At 42.1% G+C, this 21,989-nt stretch overlaps 1 protein-coding gene across 3 annotated transcripts in view; it reads left to right on the plus strand.

Moving 5' to 3' along the window:
- Window positions 1-13,672: 13,672 nt before the first annotated feature.
- The window catches only part of GPR155 (G protein-coupled receptor 155), a 60,290-nt gene continuing 51,973 nt past the window's right edge, over window positions 13,673-21,989 (plus strand). The window contains exons 1-3 of one of the 3 annotated variants that reach the window (XM_010358460.2): window positions 13,681-13,885; window positions 17,596-17,744; window positions 18,741-19,237. In XM_010358460.2, the coding sequence (XP_010356762.1) occupies window positions 18,772-19,237 (466 nt within the window). In that variant the 5' untranslated portion in view covers window positions 13,681-13,885; window positions 17,596-17,744; window positions 18,741-18,771. Of the gene's footprint in view, window positions 13,886-17,595; window positions 17,745-17,771; window positions 17,887-18,740; window positions 19,238-21,989 lie in introns of those variants that run through there. The other 2 variants (XM_010358459.2, XM_030916404.1) reach the window with 2 other exon arrangements.

The raw sequence follows: 21,989 nt of genomic DNA on the forward strand, positions 1-21,989 counted from the left end.
AACCAGTTGCCAATCAGGAAATCTTGGACTCCACCTATAACCTGGAAGCCACCTCATTCAAGATGTTCTGCCTTTCCAGGCCAAACAAGTATATACCTTCCATGTATTGATTATGTTTTTAACTTGTAACTTCTGTCTCCCTAAAATGCATAAAACTGAGCGGTAACCAAACCACCTTGGGCACATGTTCTCAGGACCTCCTGAGGCTGTGTCACAGACCATGGACCTTAACATTTGCAAAATAAGCCTTTAAACTGATTGAGACCTCTCTGAGATACTTGTTGGTTTACAAGGTTTATCTTCAGAGAAGAAATACCAGGAGTGTTAATAGTCTACTGGGACTTGAGGAAGCAGGAGGAGAGTCCTCTAGACCTATAATTCTTGAAGCGAAGCTTCGATGGCTTTTATGGTGGCCAGGGCCCTATGCTGCTCTAGGGACTCTGGTGACAGGTCAGATCTATGGCCTGAGATTTCCCCAGGGACAAACTTTGCTTCCATGTAGAATGCTAACCACTGGGGAGTTCGCAGCATCGTGCAAAGGAGAGCCCACAGGGAATGATTTTAGGGGATCCAAGATGTCAGAGCCTGACTATTTGAGATTCCTGGGCTATTCCAGGGCAAAGAGAATTTGGAAGTGGCAGAAAGGAAAGCGTGTCAGGCAGTGTCTTTTTATTGAGGAGGTAAACTTTGGGGAAAAGTACACAAAATAGTGAGGGAGGGAAGGGCCATCTGCCCTGCCAGCAGAGGCAGCTGAGCCAGCGCTGTCAGTTCACTCCCACGTCCAGAAGCCCAGGCAGTCCTGGGCAGGGTTGCAGTGACAGAAGTAACACTTCTTTTTTTTTTTTTTTTTTTTTGAGAGGGGGTCTTGCTCTGTCACCCAGGCTGAAGTACAGTGGCATGATCTCGGCTCACTGCAACTTCCACCCACCGGATTCAGGCGATTCTCCTGCCTCAGCCTCTCCAGTAGCTGGGATTACAGGCGCCCACCACCAAGCCCAGTTAATTTTTGTATTTTTAGTGGAGGCCGGGTTTCATCACATTAGCCAGACTGCTCCCAAACTCTTGACCTCAGATGATCCACCCACCTCGGCCTCCCAAAGTGCTAGGATTACAGGCATGAGCCACTGCACCCAGCCAGAAGTAACACTTCTTGTAGTGGACAGCAGGGAAGTCGGCTGCTGGTGAGGAGGGGAATCATCCCTTGAACCCACCAAACTATCAGAGTCACTTGGTGGGAGGAAAACAGGTCTTCCCACAAAGGATGGGCCTACTCAGCCCAGGGTAGCCTAACACAGGTCACACCTTTGAAAACAGATGATTTCATGTCTATGGAAATGCCTCCTTTGCTAGAGGACTGTCAAATGGACCTTAAGACCATTTGAGTATGTGGAGCCCTCATAACAGTTTGGCTTTACCAGTACAAGCAATAGTCTCCATCAGGTAACAGCAGGTCAGGTAAGGCTAGAAGCTTACTCGTATCAGCTTGAGGTGATATTAGGGATCATGAAGGCCCTCTGATTCTGAGTATACAAGTGAGCCAAGTTAATAATAGAGCAGCACCACTGGGGCAGGTAGAAGACAGGAGGTGATAGATGTTCACAGAGCGGCACAAGGGTTGGAGCCCAAAGTACAACAACCAGTTCCAAAGTTGAGCCAAGGACCTGAGGGAGCAGGTGGACATGGGAGGCCAGAGCCATAGCAGGGTTCAGCTGTGTGGGACACTTTCTAGGAACTGTATCCAAGGATTTCTTTCTTGTATTATTTTTAATTATTTTTAATTTAATTTTTTTGGAGACAGACCGTCACTCTGTCACCCAGGCTGGAGTGCAGTGGTGCAATCATAGCTCACTACAACCTCGAACTGCTGGGCTCGTGATCCTCCCACCTCAGCCTCCTGAGTAGCTAGCACTACAGGAGTGTGCCACCAAAGAGTTCTGTCTTTGAGATGACTTTGTTTTTTGATTTTTGTTTTTTTAGAGACAGGGCTTCACTCTGTCACCCGTGCTGATCTTGAATGCCTGGCCCCAAATGATCCTCCTGCCTCAGCCTCTTGAGTTACTGGGATTATAGGCATGAAGCGCCTCACCTGACACCTGACCCTGAGTGGCTGGTTACTTATTAGCCATGACATGAGACTGTGAAGTGACTTTTCTTCAAGGGTATCTTCAAGGCCCTGCTAGACATTTGACAAATATATGATAAGCATATCTCTGCTAGACATTTGACAAACATGCGATAAGTTTATCCACAACTTTATCCACAACTTCGCTAGTGGCCATTAGACCACATATACTGCTTTTGCTCACTCTTCTCAAGGCTTAATGCCTCATCTCTTCAGTATCTCTGGAGGATTGGCTTTAAGATAATTTATATTTCCATTAGCTGATACTGCCCTTACTGCTCTGCTATCTTTTCTTTTTTTGAGACAGAGTCTCCCTCTGTCACCCAGGCTGGAGCACAGTGGCATGGTCTTGGCTCACTGCAACCTCCACCTCCTGGGTTCAAATGATTCTTCTGTCTCAGCCTCCTGAGTAGCTGGGATCATAGGCATGTGCTACCACGCACAGCTAATTTTTGTATTTTTAGTAGAGACAGGGTTTCACCATGTTGGCCAGGCTGGTCTTGAACTCCTGACCTCAAGTAATCCATCCGCTTTGGCCTTCCAAAGTGAGTTATAGGTGTGAGCCACCGCACCTGGCCCCCCTCCCCACTTTTTTTTTTTTTTAATATATAGAGACAGGGTCTCAGTGTGTTGCCAAGGCTGGTCTCAAACTCCTGGGCTCAAGCAATCCTCCCACCTTGGCCTCCAAAGTGCTGGGATTACAGGTGCAAGCCACCACGCCCAGCCATCTGCTATCTTCTTTTACCACATTTTATAAATTTTAAAGTCTCTTTGAATACTCCTATTTTACTTTATTCTACATTGAGAGTTTTTTGATCCAGACTCTAGCAGGAGCTGTAGAAGTATTATTCTCTGTGTGGGACAGAAACTTTCTACATTCTGGATCTAGAGTGGGGCTCTAATAACGGATGAGAATTGAAAACTGGTACAAAGAAAAACAATTTTACAAAACATTTAGCTTGCAGAAGAAAACATAGGTAAATATAATTATGACCTTGATGCAAGGAAGGATTTCTTTAAAAAGATACCAAATGTAGCCGGGTGCGGTGGCTCAAGCCTGTAATCCCAGCACTTTGGGAGGCCGAGGCGGGCGGATCACGAGGTCAGGAGATCAAGACCATCCTGGCTAACACAGTGAAACCCCGTCTCTACTAAAAAATACAAAAAACTAGCCCGGTGAGGTGGCGGGCCCCTGTAGTCCCAGCTACTCGGGAGGCTGAGGCAGGGGAATGGCGTAAACCCGGGAGGCGGAGCTTGCAGTGAGCCGAGGTTCGGCCACTGCACTCCAGCCTGGGCAACAGAGCGAGACTCCGTCTCAAAAAAAAAAAAAAAAGAAAATACCAAATGCACAAACTATAAAGGAAAAGATTATTAAAAAGTCAAATTTTAGAAATAACATCTCTGAAGAAAGATAAGAGGAATTATAATTGTTTCTCAAAAACCAAAGCTTTAAGAGATTGTGAAAAGACTGCACTGGGGTTTTACTACATAATCGACAACACATTCAGTGTATTGGCTTAGTTATTGAATGTGTCAGAAAATTACCTTACCCAGTTTTACCTATAATACGAAATTTCTGACTGGGATTTGGAAATGACATCACAGGGAAGACACGGTGTATATGTACAAGGAACGAAGACAGCCAACTGTTTTGTTTTTCTCCACAAAGAGCAAATCAAAAGAAATGGGTTTCACATGAGGAACGATGTCATAGGAAAATAGTTACTGAAATGGATTTCTAATGGAAAATGCCAGACCCAATGTGCCCTTTTTAAATAATGAAAATGTATCTCTCCCAATGAGCACTGAGCCGGTAGAAAAATTTTTTTGCCCTCCTCTAAGATAAATATTCCTGCTTACTCTTAAAACAGACTAACAGGCTGGCCACGGTGGGTTACACCTATAATCCCAACACTTTGGGAATCCAAGGCAAGAGGACTCCTTGCAGCCAGGAGTTTAAGACCAGTCTGGTCAACATAGCCAGACACTGTCTCTACAAAAAAAAATTAGCTGGGTGTGATGGTGCACACCTAGCTACTCCGAGGCTGAGGTGAGAGGATTACTTGAGCCCAGGAATTTGGAGCTGCCATGAGCTATGATCACACTACTGCACTCCAGCCTGGGTGACAGAGCAAGCCCTCGTCTCTTCAAAGAAGAAAAAAAAGACATAATTTCTAGTTTATTCCCTAAATGAGAATTTCTTAACTAGGAATTTGCAATAGAATAATCTGCAGAATCTGGTGGAAAAAATACAGGCCTTGGACCTGATTCCTGTGACACTGATTGAGTAAAGTCTGGCTGGGCCCTGGCATCCATGTTTTAAAAATTATATTCCCCCGGTGATTCTGGTATGAAGCTCCAGTTGAGAACTACTGTGACAGAACTTTTGGATTCTTCACTGTGATTAAGCTTTCTGCAGAATGCTCTGTAATAGCCCTCAATCCTTATGACTGTCCCCATCCCCTTGTTCTTCCATCTGTTTGCTCACTTGACCTTCCTAGGTTCTTGACGAGTAACCTATACATGCAAATCATGTTGAACAAATAATATGTGGGGCAAGCAGATAGCCTGGTAGCACCAAGTCACTAGCATGTAGTAACAATGAAGTGAGAAGACTGAGAAGGTGAGAAAACGCCGAGAAAGAGAAAGAATGATGGAGAACCTGGAAGCATATCAAGCCTAAAAGAGGAAAAAAGGAATGGGAGCAAATGCATAAACCTATACCTTCCTCCCCCCTCATCCTGCCTATAGTAATCCCTGCACCAGCCATCTCCTTAGCAACCGCTTCCCATTGGTCGCCAGCCTCAATGGGACTGATATAAACCTTCTGTTATTTCCCTTTCCGAGAGCTGAGGAGACAACTGCCTCTTCTTCAGTTCATTTGCTATTACTCTTGCTGATGTTCTATGCTGTTTGGAATGTCTAGCTATTCCCACGAGGGCTTTTTCCTCTTTAACCTTCACACAGGCTAAGTTCTCTGTAACGGAGCTCATGCTCCTTCCCTGCTTACCACCTTCAGAAGTTAACAGAGGGAATCTGGACAAATTTGTTTTGGACAAACATTACCTACAGACTCTAATTTTTGACACTCATGGCTGGATGGGTGAGATTAAAGTGGTTGTGAGGACAGATTCAGACAGGGACTTCTGAATTTCACTGCGATGTCTGCTTGTGGTTTGAAGATTTCTAAAAACTACTTCAAGTGCCCTCAGATTTGATCTTCTTTTGCCTGTAAGATAAATGGTTTATTCACTATGGCAAATGTTGGGCTGAAATTTTCAACACCAGTTCTTGGTTTGACAAAGACTGTTGGGTTAAAACAACAACAACAACAAAATCCTTGACCAGTCACTGAGACAATACATGAAATGAAATTTTTAAGAATCCTCTAGGAATTTTTGTCTTTTTTTTTTTTTTTTTTTTTTTTTTTTTTAGAGACAAGGTCTCACTCTGTCACTCAGGCTAGAGTGCAGTGATGTGACTAGAGCTCACTGCAACTCAAACTCCTGGGCTCAAGCAATCCTCCTGCCTCAGCCTCTTGAGTAGCTGGGACTACACAGGCATGCACTCCCACATCTGCCTAATTATTTTACTTTTTGTGGAGTCGGGGGCTCACTTTGTTGCCTAGGCTGGTCTTGAATTCCTGGGCTCAAGTAATCCTCCTACCTTGGCCTCCCAAAGTGCTGGCATTACAGGTGTCAGCCACTGTGCCTGGCCTCAAGTTTTAACATTACTATAAACATCTTATTGTCTCCAAAATACATGAGTACAATAAACCTATGGGACAGTGTTTGGTTTAGGCCATTTGGACTAATAATAGGTCAGATTTGATGTAATTATGCTATTAGCTATAGACTATAGAGACCGAGACCCCAATTCACACTGCACTGAGAAGCATAGTTTCATCAATGTTGCTCTCCAAGAATAACAATCTCCAATCTAGTGTCCAGACCTCTTTGTGAGTAGGCCTGGTGAATGTTATTATGGTTCAGCAGTCTTAAGTTTCCTTTCCTGTCTCAACTTTTTGGGAAATGTCTAGGGAAAGCTTGCATAAGAGTTAAGGTAAAGAAAAGTCTAAATAATGTTTGGAATTCTGAGAACATTTAAATATTTGTAGAATTAATTAATGGAACACTATCATATTTAGTCTCTATAATACCAATGATGATTCCCCATGATTTATTCTGTTTCAGCCACTGTCATTTATAAAAATTGTCTAGTTTCTCTGCTGCCATGTAGACATTTGAGTGTTGATACTTCTTCTCTATCAGTTACTTTTGTTAAAAGCAGAAAGAAGCAGTCTAAGAAAGAGCAGGGACCCAGCGTGGTGGCTCCCGCCTATAATCCCAGCACTTTGGGAGACTGAAGTGGGAGAATCACTTGAGCCCAAGAGTTTCATGCCAGCCTGGCCAACATGACGAAACCCCATCTCTACAAAAACATATACGAAAAGCAGCCAGGTGTGGTGGCGCATCCTGTGGTCCCAGCTACTCAGGAGGCTGAGGTGGGAGGATCGCTTGAGCCTGGGAGTCTGAGGCTGCAGTGAGCTATGATCGTGCCACTGCACTCCAGCCTGAGCGACAGAGCAAGACCCTGTCTCGAGGAAAAAAAAAAAGAACAGGTGTTTCTGTTTTGAGTGATTCTCTAAATACAAAAATGTCACCAACTTATTTAGCTCTATTGTAAGAGTTAGTAGGGCAACAAAAGTTGATCAAGTTTCTACTTTCTATTCTACCAAATACTATTCTGACACTGAGGCGACTATAGAAATCAACACAGATAGAGGACCTGCCCCTTCAAGGAGGGAAGGAGACTGGAACCCCTGAAACATTTCCTCTTCTAGAAGAATGCATCTGAGGTATGTGCTTCACTGTTGTGCTGAGGATATGATAGCCTTTTTTTGAGCTAGCTATTTACTCAAAAATGTTTTAACTAGAATCAGCTAAAAACATTCTTAATCTAAAGTCAAGGTTAAAATCTGAGATTTCTCCACTTCCTGTTTGTATTTTACAACGTTGGTTAGTTTTAATTTTTCACCTTAGGCGTTATTCAAATTAGAAAATGCTCTGCACAGTTAAAATATTATTTCTTTAAAGACTGCCTATTAAATAAATGTTAGTGAGCCCACTTTTAAATTAACAATTTAGAAGTAGGAACAAGTGTATTTTTTTTGTTTTTCATTTTCATGTTCCTGTTCTCTCACTCCTTTCAAAAAAAAAAAAGTGGTCAAAACAAAACCACAAATATCAAGAAGCTAAGTCTTGAAACAAACTGGTGGGGCCCCCAAAGTTACCATGCTTCTGTTGTGATTTCTGCAGCCTATCTTATGTAAGTCACCGAGTTAACTTTCAGTTTCATAACCTAATTCTGGTTTCATTGTTTTTCTGCTTAACTTTTTTTTTTTTTTTTCTTTTAAATAATCTTGCTCTGTGGCCCCCGAGCTGGAGTGCAGTGGCATGATCTGGGCTTACCACAACCTCTGCCTCCCAAGTTGAAGCAGTTCTCCTGCCTCAGACTCCCCAGTAACTGGGATTATAGGCGCACTCCACTGCACCCGGCTAATTTTTGTATTTTTAGTAAAGACAAGGTTTTACCATGTTGGGCAGGCTAGTCTTGAACTCCTGACCTCAGTGATCCACCTGCCTTGGCCTCCCAAAGTGCTGGGATTACAGGTGTGAGCCACCACACCCGGCCTCTGCTTAACTTCTTAAGTGCTGGCCTGGACAAAAGCCTCTGCCCATTTAATCACATTTGAGCCTTTCTTGGGGTCAATAACAAGATCAATAGCCACATGAGATGTTTAGATTCCACTTTATTGCTTTTGTGAGAATATTTCAGTAGTAAATTGAAAGAGAAAAAAGCTATTGTATATTTATGCACACATAAACATATATATGTATGTTAAAAGATAATAGTGTTTTAATTTGACAGATCAGAAATAATTATTTAATTCTAGCATTTACAATCACAAAAAGAAGTCAACAATTTGGCGGAATACTTATTTATTTATTTATTTGAGATGAAGTCTTGCTCTTTTGCCCAGACTGGAGTGCAGTGGCACGATCTCGGCTCACTGCAACCTTCGCCTCCTCGGTTCAAGCAATTCGTCTGCCTCAGCCTCTCAAGTAGCTGGGATTACAGGCACGCGCCATCACACCCAGATAATTTTTGCATTTTTAGTAGAGACAGGGTTTCACTTTGTTGGCCAGGCTGGCCTCACATGATCTGTCCACCTCAGGCTTCCTAAATTCTGGGATTACAGGCGTGAGCTGCCGTGCCTGGCCTGGGGGAATATTTAAATAAAGCTGTAAAACTAGGCCAAGTGAAAAGCTGGAAACAAGAAATCCAGTTACAGTAAAAGAGCTATGTCACAGTTGCTTGTATCAAATACTTCCCATAGTTACAATCCAACTTCCTAGATAGCTGATAGGCAATTATGTTTTATTCAATCATTCAAAAACCATTTACAGAATGCTTACCATATGTCAGGGAAAGCACTATTCTAAATGCTGAGAATACAAAGATCAACAAAAGCAAGGTCTTTGTCTTCTCTAAGGTCATAGGTCATTTGTCTTCTCTAAGGTCATCATATCTGTGCTCTTAAGTCATTCTATTTTATGGGTGGATTTCATATATCTTCCTGGTTTAATACATAATCATGGTTTTAAAATTTGTTTTAGAAGATTTCCAAAAAGCCAAAATACATACTTGTATATTAATTTTATCAAGAAAAAGGGAAACTTTTCTGCACAGAAAAAAAAATTGTAATCATGTGTATTCTTACCACTCAGACAGAATTACTGTTGCATTTTCCTTTAGCATTTTTTCCTGTGCATTTGATTTTAAGTAATAGAAAACCCAACTCAAACTTGTTTAAACAATGAAGAAAACTGATTGGTACACATGAAAGAAGAGTCCACAGGCCAACCCGTGAGGCTGCTTCGGGTGGGGCTTGATCCCACAACTCAATATGTCATCAAGGTCCCTGTTAATTTCCTTCTCTCTGCTGTGCCTCTCTTGGTTTCTGCACCATTCTAAGACTGGCTTCTCTTATGGTTCTAAAATGGCTGTCAGCATCTTCCTCTTGTCTAGCAAGAAAGAGAATATCAGCACTCTCTGCAAAAGTCCTGAGAATTATTCAACTGAGCTACTTTAGGATCAATGCCCACCCTGACTAATCATTAAGTGCAAAGGGATGAAATATACTGATTGGACAGCCTGCATTAGTTACATCACCTCTGAAGGGACAGTGAAGTCAACTTCTCTGGAAACATGAATCCCTAAAGAGAAAATGATGCTATTGGGAAGGGGAAGGGGAGTTTTAAAGAAACTAAAAGTTTTTAAACAAACTTTGGCATCATACTAGACATGTTCAAACAGCACATTTTAAGTCACTCTCTTTTATTTTTCTATTCTTTACTCAACTTTGATTAGGCTTTATAGATGGCCCAGTTTCCCCTTTTTCAAGGAAGATCATCTTCAAAATTTCGCTAGGGAATATTTAATAGGCATTAAAAATGATATAAATCTATATGACTAAATTGTTTATGGATTATAATGGTATTATTAAATAAAAAGTTACTAAAAATTGTGTGTATGAAAATCATATGCATAATCCTATTTTTCTTAAATAATCTATATTTGCATAAAATGATACATATATGGTATAATATTAAAGAAATTATCCACAGGCATGATTTTCGGTTTCTTCATTCTTTTCTGTATTATCTGAATATGTTATCATTGTTAGTTATTACTTTCATAGAAAGAAACATTAGAAGTACTTCATTTTGGAAAAAATAAAAATCACCAGGAATCCACATGTACATCATATTGCCTCAACATATATCCTACATGACCTTTGTCATTGTATCAAACCATTTGGTTTGTTTCTCCTGTCAACTTTGATCAGCGAGACTTGAGGGAAAGGGGGATATCAGTGTGCTTGAAGTTTATAGGTCCCTCTTACGTGTAAATGAAAGTTATGATTAATTTACAGTTTTCCCTCCATTATTCTGCATTACTTTTAGCTTTTCATCACTTTTTTCCAGTTAATAGTATAGAATTAGTCAGCATCTCACAGAATGATTAGAAGATATGGCAGTGGAATTAAATTAGTTTCTCGTGGCATTCATTGGTAATTACTTCTCTAAGGGGACTTTTTAATGAAGTCTTTCATCTTTGTATACATTTTGTTCTTAGAGTTTCCTTCCACAAGCTGCTCTGTGGAAGGAAACCTCATCAATGAGGTTTCCACAAGAAACTTCATGTCTTCATGTCTTCATGAAACGGATGTCTTCTCAAACCATGTCTTTATTTCTGCTCTTTCTCTCTCTTTTCTGTTTTCTCCCTAGGGGTCTACCGGAAATCTCTACATACATGTGCTGATGCCTTTATAAGCAGTTCGTTTACAGGACAGGGAGGGCTTTTATTGTCATTCTCTGTCATGGACTAGTTGGGTGTTCTTAGACCAACTGCTTAATCTCCTAGAATCTCAGATGGAGAGGACGATAACTTCAAGAAAGAAAACTGAACTAGAAAATTTCTCAAGGTTTTAGATTTGAGGTCTAAAATCAAATTTGTTATTTTCTCCTTGAAACTGCTTCTCCCACTGAAATAGTTCTTCCTCTCATTTTCAGATAACAGAATAATAGAAAACAACAAAATTTTATGGCTGGACAGGATACCAGAAGCTCTCTAGTTCAATTTCTTTTCTTTAACGGATGAGGAAATACATAAGCTTGTTAAATCCTTCCTTCTCTCTCTTTTATTTTTATTTTTTGTCTTTTTCAGACAGGGTCTCACTCTGTTGCTCTGGGTGAAGTGCAGTGGTGCGATCTCGGTTCACTGCAGCCTTCGCCTCCTGGGCTCAAGCAATCTTCTCATCTCAGCCTTCTGAGTTGCTGGAACCACAGGTGTGTGCCACCACACCTGGCTAATTTTTTTTTTTTTTTTAAGACCGAGTTTTACTCTGTCACCCAGGCTGGACTGCAATGGCACAATCTCAGTTCACTGCAACCTCTGCCTCCTGGGTTCAAGCAAGTCTCCTGTCTCAGCCTCCCAAGTAGCTGGGATTACAGGTGCATACCACCATGCCCAGCTAATTTTTGTATTTTTAGTAGAGATGGGGTTTCCCTGCGTTGGCCAGGCTGGTCTCGAACTCCTGACCTCAGGTGATCCACCCGGTTCGGCCTCCCAAAGTGCTGGGATTACAGGCGTGAGCCACTGCGCCCCGCCTAATTTTTGTAATTTTTGCAGAGATGGGTTTTTGTCATGTTGTTCAGGCTGGTGAACTCCTGGGCTTAAGTGATCTTCCTGCCTCGCCTCCCAAAGTGCTGGGATTACAGGCGTGAGCCACCTCGCCCTGTCCTTCCTCCTCACCCTGTCCTTCCTCCTCTTTAGCCCTACCAGTAATTGAGTCCCATCAGTTCTCCCTTTTCCTGTTTCTCAGGCCTATTCCATTCTTTTTACTGTCATCACCCAAGAGTAAGTCTTCATTTCCTTATGTCTTGGTTCTTCCCCAAGTCACCACATTGTTTTTCTTGCCTTCAGTCTCTCTTTCAAAATCGTGGTACAGCTTCCAGATTACACACCCACAAATAGTGTAATCATTCTGACATGTTCCTGTGGGAAAAGAAAAGTTAAATGTTTTACTGTGGCCAAAGGATAATGTTCAAACTCTAAGGCTAACCCAAGGATCCTCCTACAGGTTGACCATAACTTTCCAGGCCTATCTTCCAGTATTCCCCTAGTAGTCAATGCTCAAGAACTATTTATTTAATTGAATTAATCTTCATACTTCCTAAATAAAAATCCTTTTAGCCTCGAGATAATTGAGATATTCAGATTTTCTTTTTTTTTTTTTAAGTAGTCAGGCTCAAGGGAAACAAAGAAGGCAGTTAAAAGTGAGAAAGAGAACAAAGGAGAAGCAAAGAGAACTGGAGCAGGATCCATGCCTTTTTATAGCTTCAATTTTTGCTCATTTTTTTGCTGCTAAGTTTCAGATCCTTTAACCTACCCTTAGCTTACCGTAATTTTTCTTAGTAAGCCACACAATTTTGTATCTTTGCACTAAGATGGCGGAGATGATAGGAAGACATAGAAATTGCCATACAAAAATGTTTAAGATGCAAAGCAAGGTAAAAGGTTGTAAACAAATACTTGTGGGTATCTTAAGTGGGAACATATATAAATATTTTAAAATTTGAAATAATTTTTATTTCAAAAGACTAACTCATGCAGGATTTCTTCCGATTTCAAAGTGGAGCACTATATTTGGGATACTGTATATAGGCTTGTTGTCTGATGCCCATGGCAAGTTAATACACTGGGACACCAGGTTGCAGAAGAGAAAGAGGTTTAATCATAGAGCCACCAAACACAGATAGGAGGAAACCTCAAATTCGTCTCCAGGAAAACTTTGAGGCTCAGGTTCTTAAGGGTTTTGGAGTGCTCTGAAGTGTGGAGATCATTAATTGGTTGAAGACTGCAGGGCGAAGTCATGGGACAGGGAGATGAAGAAGCTGTATTCTCATGCTGATTCCCTTCTTCTGTGGCAGGGGTCTTCCAGCTAGCTGGCATCAGTTGTTTCGCTGGAATTTGGGGTCTGAAAAACATCTTGAGCAATTCTTAAAAGCCTTATGACTCTAACATCAGAAAACCTATATATAGGAACAACGGGGATGCAAATGTACTATCTAGCTCTACCTGACTTTCGGTTACAAGGAAGTGGGCCAAAGTGTAGCCTGATTAATGCTTAATTTTATTTTTGTCCAGAATTCTTATAAACCCTGAGGATGGTTTCAATACCTTTATTTCAAGAAGCTTCGTAAGTTTTCCATTAACGCCACCAGTTTCCTTTCAGTATACTGAGAGGATATGCATGTAGTTCCCCACTCCCACCCCTACCCCCGCCCCGCAATAGAAGCAGTTATGGACAGGGCCCAGATTCTAAAGCAAGCCCAGGGCTAAGCGTTTACATTTGAATCTCTTATGTAGGAACGTCAAGGTCACACTGCCTTGGTGAAAGTGGAAGGCAGGATTTTGACCCAGGTCTGATTCTAAGCCCTTGCTTTAAAACTCTATGCTATAAAAAGTCCTGGGCTAATCAGAAGCGAAACTGGCAGATCACACGAGGTTGGGGGTTAAGCGGAAAGACAAGCCAGCTCTGCGTCTGTGCTTAAGAAGAGGAAAAATAAACTGAACATCCCCCACGACGACTACCATTTTGTGGGAGGTGGGAGGCCGGAAGTCCCGCCCCAGAGGATCGCGGCTGGGCGGTTCCCAGCCGGCAGGGCGGGGCCGGGTACCGCGGGGCTCCGAGGCTGGAGGAGGGGGCGGGGACGGAAGGCGGGGTTGGGGAACGTGTGGCTCGGAGGCCCGAGGCTGTGGGTGGGGCCTGAGGGTTGGACCGCGACTCTGGGCTCGAGGCTCGTGGAAGTGGGCGGGGCTTGAGGGCGGGGAGGGGCCCGTCTTGCTGGAAGTTCGGAGCTGGGGGCGGGGCCTGAAGGCGGGGCTGGGAGGGGGTGGGCCCCGAAGGCGGGGCGGGGCGGGGCCTCGCGGCCGGCACGGGGCTGAGCTGACAGGGCCGCAGAGGCTTACCCCACCTCACTTTATCGGAACGTGCCTAAGCTGCTGCAGCTGGCACCCGTCTGCGCTCAGCGAAGAGGGGTGGGGGTGGGAGATGACGGTGGTCTTCTCCCTGCTTGGCCCCCTGCGAGCGCCAGCTCCCTTCTCGCCACCCCAAGGTTGCAGACGAAGCAGGTGAGATGGGCCCCTGGAGCGCAGACCTGCCCGGTCCTGGCTCTCCCTTGCGGACACGGTGTATCCCCACCCCTACCCCTCGGGCCTGGGCACGTGGGCAGCTGCCGACCCTCTGCGCCCTGGCCCCGCGGCCCGTTGTTTGAACCTGCTGTCTCTGCCCCGCAGCGCCTGCCTTTGGAATGTGTGAGATCACCCGGGAAGGCTCGCGCGGGGGAAGGGGTGTCTAGTACCCTCCGGAGACAGAACTGCCATCCCTAGTTTGGGAAGCTCCTCACTGCACGGGCATCCACCTTGTCATTCTTAGACTCTTCCCTTTATCCCGAGGGTACCCTCAGTATCTGGCCCTCCCGAAGGCTTCTTTCTACCCAGGCACCTGGAGCACTGCGCCAAATTTTCTCCGTTAACCATTTTTGGGGTATGTTAGTTACCATGACGTTGTGACTCCCGTGCCCTGGGAAGACGAGCGACCACCTTTTTCTTACGCCAGGCACAGACCCCTGGCTGCCTTTCCATTTCCACTGCTGCCTTTCCAGGCGTTGGCTGGCAGCTGCTCTCCGAGCAGCCTATTCGGTTAGGAACTCTCTGCGCCCCTTATCTTGGAGGGCCACAGTCTGTCCCTACAGATGAGGCAAGGAGGCAGTGTTCAGCGCTCCCTACCCGGGTCTCTGGGGAGAACATTTGGTGCCCAGCAAGTAGGTGGGAGTGGGTGAATGGTGCGACTGTTGATGTTGAAGAGTGCTTTAATAATACCACACTGTATTACACTTATCCCACAGGATAAAGGATGTTGGCTGTTTGAGAAATAGCCTGAGAGTTTAAAGCTTTCTCTGTGAAGTTAGTCAACCCTCTCCTTTCCCCCACCCTCCCATTTTCACTTAATAGCAGTTATTTACAATATCAGTGGTTCGTTTATGTGATCTAAGCCAAGTATGATGTGGCTAGAAGCGGTTTGTAAGTACAGTAGCATTTCTCCAGTTCGTGCCTCAGCGAGTGGTTTTTTTTTTTACTGTGAACGTGTTTGTTCTGTAACAAGCTTTTGTTTTTATAGATGAAAAGGCTAGATGTAATTTTTTAAAACTTCCCTTGCTGTGTTTCCTGTTCATTTTAAACTATGCTTTAGAAAGCATATTATCTTCCCGTTTAAAAAAGATTAGGATGACTTAAAACTTTTTAAGTCATTTTGATAATTTTGACTTTACCTTAGCAGGTATTTCTTTTATAATACTGAAAAACACTAAAATAAACCTCATGGGGAGGGCAGAATACTTTTTTTTTTTTTTTCTTGAGACGGAGTCTTGCTCTGTTGCCCAGGCTGGAAGACAATGGCAGGATCTCGGCTCACTGCAATCTCTGCCTCCTGGGTTCAAGCGATTCTCCTGCCTCAGCTTCCTGAGTAACTGGGATTACAGGCACCTGCCACCAAGCCCGGCTAATTTTTGTCTTTTTAGTAGAGACAGGGTTTCACCATGCTGGCCAGGCTGGTCTCCAACTCCCGACCTCAGGTGATATGCCCACCTCGGCCTCCCAAAGTGCTGGGATTACAGGTGTGAGTCTCCACGCCCGACCCCCCCACCCCCGCTTTTTAAAAATTTTTCAACGAATTAAAAGTTAATCCTGGACATTGCTACAACTATTTGACCATCACCCTGAGAAAAATGAAGAGCTCTGCCTTCACTGTTAACCATTTACGATCAAACCAAATTAAATTCAACTTGTCTTAATTGTTTGGTATAAAACAAAAACTGATAAATTTGTGACACATCCCATCCCTCTTTTTTTAGTTGGTGGATATTTTACCAGGTATGTTTGAAGAACTAACATGTTTACTTTTTTATCATTGTTAGTAAGACAACAGTTCCTAATAGCAATTGCTGCCATTTCTTGAAGGCCTACTCTGTGATAAGCTGTATATAAAATATTCTATCCACACAATATCTCTCTAAGGAGATCTTTGTTTGAGACAGGGTCTTACTCAGGCTGGCATGCAGTGGTGTGATCATGGCTCACTGCAGAGACCTCCTAGGCTCAGGTGATCCTCCCACCTCAGCCTCCCAGGTAGCTGGGACAACAGGCATGCATGACTGTGCTCAGCTCATTTTTTGTAGAGACTAAGGTTTCACCATGTTGGCCAGGCTGGTCTCAAACTCCTGGGCTCACATAATCCACCTGCCTGGGCCTCCCAAAATGCTGGGATTACAGGTGTGAGCTACTATGCCTGGCCCCTATAGGGAGGTTTTTACTCTCATTTTACAGTTGAGGAAACAAAAGTTTGAAAAGGCTAAGTAACTTATGAGTTGATAAGCTGTAAAGCCCAGAATCTGTTTGACTCTCCACTGAACTTCAACTAGTTTAGTTAAAACTGTTGGTTAAAGAAATTACTGGAATGCCTTGACATGCTTGTGTGGTACAAGTAAGGGATTGTAAGCAGAATGAGTTGTTAATACTCTAGGCACTTTTGAAAGTGAATAGAAAACTGGACTTATTTATCACTTTCTTCTTTAGCACTGCTTTTCCAAGTACACACTTTCTTAAGGGCTCCAAATGTTTAACACCTGTGTTTAATTGTTTACCAGCTCCTTACTTCAAGTATGGGTATTTGTACCAACCGGTAGCTTTCCCAAGATATAATCTGATGCTTATTTGGTAAACTTCAAGTATGTGAGTATTGTAGGTTTCATGTACTATATTGACCACTCCTATCTAATTCTAGTAGAAAAATACTTGTCCTAATCCAGATTAAATATAAGGTTTTTAAATGGTTCGGTTTATACAAGGGTAGCACAGAGAAAATTCTCTTATACCCCTGCCAGGTATCAGTTGTTGGTGATCTCTGGGCTGCCATCTAAGTCTTTTTAACGTGATGTTGATGTTTGAGGACTTAACCTGAGCATTGTAAATTTCCAGAAGCATGAACTTTTTACTTTCTACCGTATGTAAGTCTACTTTAGATGGTAAACCCAGAGTAATCACTTAGAAATTGGCTATTGTTGGCTGGGTGTGGTGGCTCACACCTGTAATCCCAGCACTTTGGGAGGCTGAGGTGGGTGGATCACCTGAGGCTGGGAGTTTGAGACCAACCTGACCAACATGGAGAAACCCCATCTCTACTAACAATTCAAAATTAGCCGTGCGTGGTGGCGCATGCCTGTAATCCCGGCTACTCGGGAAGGTTAAGGCAGGAGAATCGCTTGAACCCGGGAGGCGGAGGTGGAGGTGAGCCACGATCACGCCACTGCACTCCAGCCTGGGCAACAGGAGCAAAACTCCATCAAAAAAAAAGAAAAAGAAATTGGCAATTGTCATCATTTTAATTTCAAGATACTAATAAAAGCCGATTAGCTTTAGAGTTATCCAGACCTCATGTTCATTGTGTTCCTGGCAGCAAGAGGGAGTCTGATAATTATTGTACTATTCGTTTTTTGAATCTGTTCCATGCTTTAGCATTTTCTGAACCGCTTTAGAACATTTTACAAAGCATTTTGTATTTTTCAACATTTCATGAACACCTTTAGACACATTTTGTGTTCTTGGTTCTGTTGCTGTAGTGAAAAACTTGTAATACTTTATCATTCAGAAAACAAAAAATTCTGTCCATAAACTAAATAGTGCCTGAAAGAGAACATTGATCCATGAAAGGGTAAAAGGTTTAACTATAAGTTATTATAGTTATTCATTAAAAAAATATTTTTTTTCTGTCTCATGTGTGCCAGGTACTGTCCTAGATGTTAAGGACACAACAGTGGGCAAAAACATGCCTAGTCCCTGCTTCCGTGACACTTGAGTGAACTGAATGTGCAAAGTCCCTGTGGCACAAAGTCCCTGGGGCCAGTGTGTGTGGCTGGTATAGAAGGAACTAAAGGTATATTGGTGGGATGTCATCTTTTTTTTTCTCTCTCTCTCTCATATTCTACCAAAAGTTATATTTAACCATCATTAAGTGATTACTCTGTTCCAGATGTGATTTTAAAGACTTCAGTTGAATAATCTCAAGTTCCCATGTGGTAGGTATTACTGTTATTGCCATTTTACAGGTGAAGAAGGTGAGACACAGAAAAGTTAATTCGTTCAGGTCGGGTGCAGTGGCTCATGCCTGTAATCCCAGCACTGTGGGAGGCCAAGGCAGGCAGATCATCTGAGGTCAGGAGTTCAAAACCAGGCTAGGCAACACGGTGAAACCCTGTCTCTACAAAAATACAAAAATTAGCTGGTTATGGTGGGCACACGAATCACTTGAACCCAGGAGACAGAGGTTGCACTGAGCTGAGATTGCACCACTGCACTCCAGCCTGGGAGACAGAGCAAGACCCTATCTTTAAAAAAAAATTATTGGTTTAAAGTTGATTAGTGGTGCTCTACTATACTCTTCTTCCCATCCTATACTCAAGTATGACCATGGGCTGGAAAGGACTCTGGTCCCTGGGTGACTCCTCAATGCAGCCTTAAGAACTTCTGAAATTTCCAGAGAATTTGGATGCATGGGAACATCCAGTGGAGACTCTGTGGTCCCGAGGCCCTTATCCACCAGGCGGAGCTCAACTGATGGAGAGAATCACTGGAGAGAAGCACAGGGCATCACTGCAGCTCTAATATTTGCAGATCTTATTTTACTTGTGTCTAATACTGAATATAGAACAGCAACATAAATATTTTGAGCTGACCTGCCTTTGAGAGTGAAGCGATTATTGTTAGGAACCCCCCACTTTTTTTCCATTGTATTTTCCCTGATGGTAGTTGAAGAAAGTATGTATATTTATTTGGCCATTTAATAAGTAAATAAATCTAGGTTTGCCAGTGTATTATTTCAACTAGAATTCTTGTTGATGGCCATACTGAATCTTTCTTCCTTTCTTTCCAGAGAGCTGGTTGGAGTTGGAGGGTGAAAGAAAATGAATTCTTTTTCTAATTTACCTGCAGAGAACTTAACCATTGCAGTCAATATGACCAAGACTTTGCCTACAGCTTTAACGCACGGATTTAATTCCACTAATGACCCACCTTCAATGTCAATTACAAGGCTTTTTCCAGCCTTACTGGAATGCTTTGGCATTGTCCTTTGTGGCTACATAGCAGGAAGGGCCAATGTCATAACATCAACACAGGCCAAAGGACTGGGAAATTTTGTCTCTAGATTTGCGCTTCCAGCTTTATTATTCAAAAACATGGTTGTACTTAATTTTTCCAATGTGGATTGGTCCTTTCTATATAGTATCTTAATTGCCAAAGCTTCTGTATTTTTCATTGTATGTGTATTAACCTTATTGGTTGCTAGTCCTGATAGTCGATTTAGCAAAGCTGGACTATTCCCTATTTTTGCTACACAAAGTAATGACTTTGCATTGGGATACCCTATAGGTAAGTTATTTTTTATTTTTCATGTGTTTAAAACATTCAATTTTAATTTAGGCATTTGTTAGTGACAGATTCTTACTCTTATATCTAAGAAGTTTTTCATTTTTTTCTCAAATATGTCTTAGGATGAATCATAGTTTTTCCTAAACTTCAGAGTTTGAGGATCCTTTAAACATCTACCTAAAATAAATGGTCATATTCTAATAACTTTTGTGAATAGTCCTAATTGTATTTTTTTCTTCCCAGTAAGCACATATGAAAGAAGCTTAATTTTTAGAAAGGATTCGATTCTGATTTAAATTATGTTAAAAAAGTAGATTTATGTCTGTATACAAATAGTTATTATTAAGCATTTGTGAAAGGAATTTATTTTTCTTACCATCTAGAATACGTATTATTTTATATCAGAAATTGTTCTGGGGCCAGATGCAGTGGCTCACACCTATAATCCCAGCACTTTGGGAGGCCGAGGCGGGCGGATCACTTGAGCCTAGGAGTTCAAGGCCAGCCTGGGCAACAGGGCGAAACCTCATCTCTATAAAAAATAACAACAACAACAAAAAATTAGTCAGCTGCGGTGGCACAGGGCTGTAGTCCCAGCTACCCAAGAGGCTGAGGCAGGAGGATTGCTTGAGCCCAGGAGGCAGAGGTTGCAGTGAGTCAATATTATATCACTGCACTCCAGCCTGGGTGACAGAGTGAGACCCTGTCTCAAATTTTTTAAAAAATTGTTTTTGAGCTTGTTATTCAAAATTTTAATGTATTTTAGTTGCAGTTAATTTCTTGTTTAAGAACAAAAATGGTGAGAGCTTTTTTACCTTTCTAACTTTTCGTTTTTTATGTTTCTAACTCTTTCAGCAGCCTAATTTTATGTTTCTATGCATATATGTTTTCCTAATGAAACAGTAAACATACCAGTTTGGGATATTGACATATCTTGAAAGGAAACCTTCTATATTTCGGAACACTCTGTCACCAAGAAAATGTATACCTAGTAGCTACTTTTGTATATTTTAAATTAAAGTTATATATACTTTGATCATCTATCAAGTATGAGGACCTGAATATTATCGATATATTCATTCATTTATTCATTCATTCATTCATTCACTAATAAGGAACTGTTTCATACCAGTGGCTGTGCTAACCATTGGGATTATAGCTGTGAACAAAGTTATTGCACATATTAAATTTACATTGTAATGGGAGAATAATAAAATTAAAATCATGTCAGGTGGTGACAAGGGCCATAAAAATCAAGTCATGTAGAGGGATAGGAATGTGGAGGTGCTATCTGAGGTAGGGTGGTCAATGAAGGCCTCTCTGATGATATGTCTTCTGAGCAGAGACGTGAGCCTATCGAAGGATACAACTGAAATCTACAATTAACTTTCAAGTTTCTTATCTAGCAGTTTTATCCTCTCCCCTCAAACCCCGACTTATTTCACTACTGGTACCAAAAAGATTCTATTTAACTATACTTTTCACCTCTGTCTCTACTTTTGACTTTCCTCTATCTTGTTACCAGAAAGAGAGAAACACCTAAGAAGTTAAATAACTGTGAGGAAAGCTGGAGGTTTAAGAGACAGGAAAAACTGGGCTCATAGATAATTGAGCTACAAATAGTCAGAAACTAGATAGGTGTTCCTTTAAGGTTATTGAATTTTAAAAGGAAATAAAGACTTTTGAAAGAAAACAGCAAGGAATTAACATGTTTGTCCATTTCCTCAGGAGAATTAATAAGGTACACTTGTCAAGGTATTTATGGTATAAGGACCATAGAACTGACTCAGTACCATAGTGTTAAATATCTGATAAATATTGCTATATCTTACTTTAGACATAAACTAGAAGTATGTAGTTTCATGCTCCCATAGATTAGTAAGCCGATAATGAAACAGAACTAACATTTGTAACTATATAGTTTACAGAGTACTTTCTTATATACTTATCTCATTTGAGTAAGGCAGACATTATCATCCTCATTTTCAAATAAGGAAACAGGCTTACAGAGATGTAATTATTTTATCCCAGGTCATACAACTAGCAGGTGACTGACACCCAAACCTAGGTCTTCTGGTTGCAAATCCTGGGCATTCTCTTATGCCATGCAGTTACATAATGTGCCAGTTCAATTTTCAGAAGACCCAACCAGCCTTGTAATATACTAGTTTCAGAAAAAAATCAAAGGGTTTTTTCCTCTAAAATATTCTGTAAAATGAGTAGTAGTGGAAAAAGACCTATTAGAATAGTTAATCTATTGTCATATTGAGGCAGACTTTCCAAATAAAAAATGTAGGCCGGGCACGGTGGCTCAAGCCTGTAATCCCAGTACTTTGGGAGGCCGAGACGGGCGGATCACGAGGTCAGGAGATCGAGACCATTCTGGCTAACCTGGTGAAACCCCGTCTCTACTAAAAAAATAAAAAAAAATTAGCCGGGCGAGGTGGCGGGCGCCTGTAGTCCCAGCTACTCGGGAGGCTGAGGCAGGAGAATGGCGTGAACCCGGGAGGCGGAGCTTGCAGTGAGCTGAGATCCGGCCACTGCAGTCCAGCCTGGGCGACAGAGCGAGACTCCGTCTCAAAAAAAAAAAAAAAAAAAAAAAAAAAAAATGTAATCAGCATTTTATCACTGCTTTTCTTACGTCCCACATTAAATCAGTGAATCTGGTGATAACCATGTTTCTAGCCATGTGCCAGCCCAAATTTCCCTGATGGTTGTTTGTTGATTTCGAGGTATAATTTTTGTTTTTATG

Source organism: Rhinopithecus roxellana, chromosome 14 (assembly GCF_007565055.1).
Source record: "Rhinopithecus roxellana isolate Shanxi Qingling chromosome 14, ASM756505v1, whole genome shotgun sequence".
In the NCBI taxonomy this organism is placed as follows: Eukaryota; Metazoa; Chordata; class Mammalia; order Primates; family Cercopithecidae; genus Rhinopithecus; species Rhinopithecus roxellana.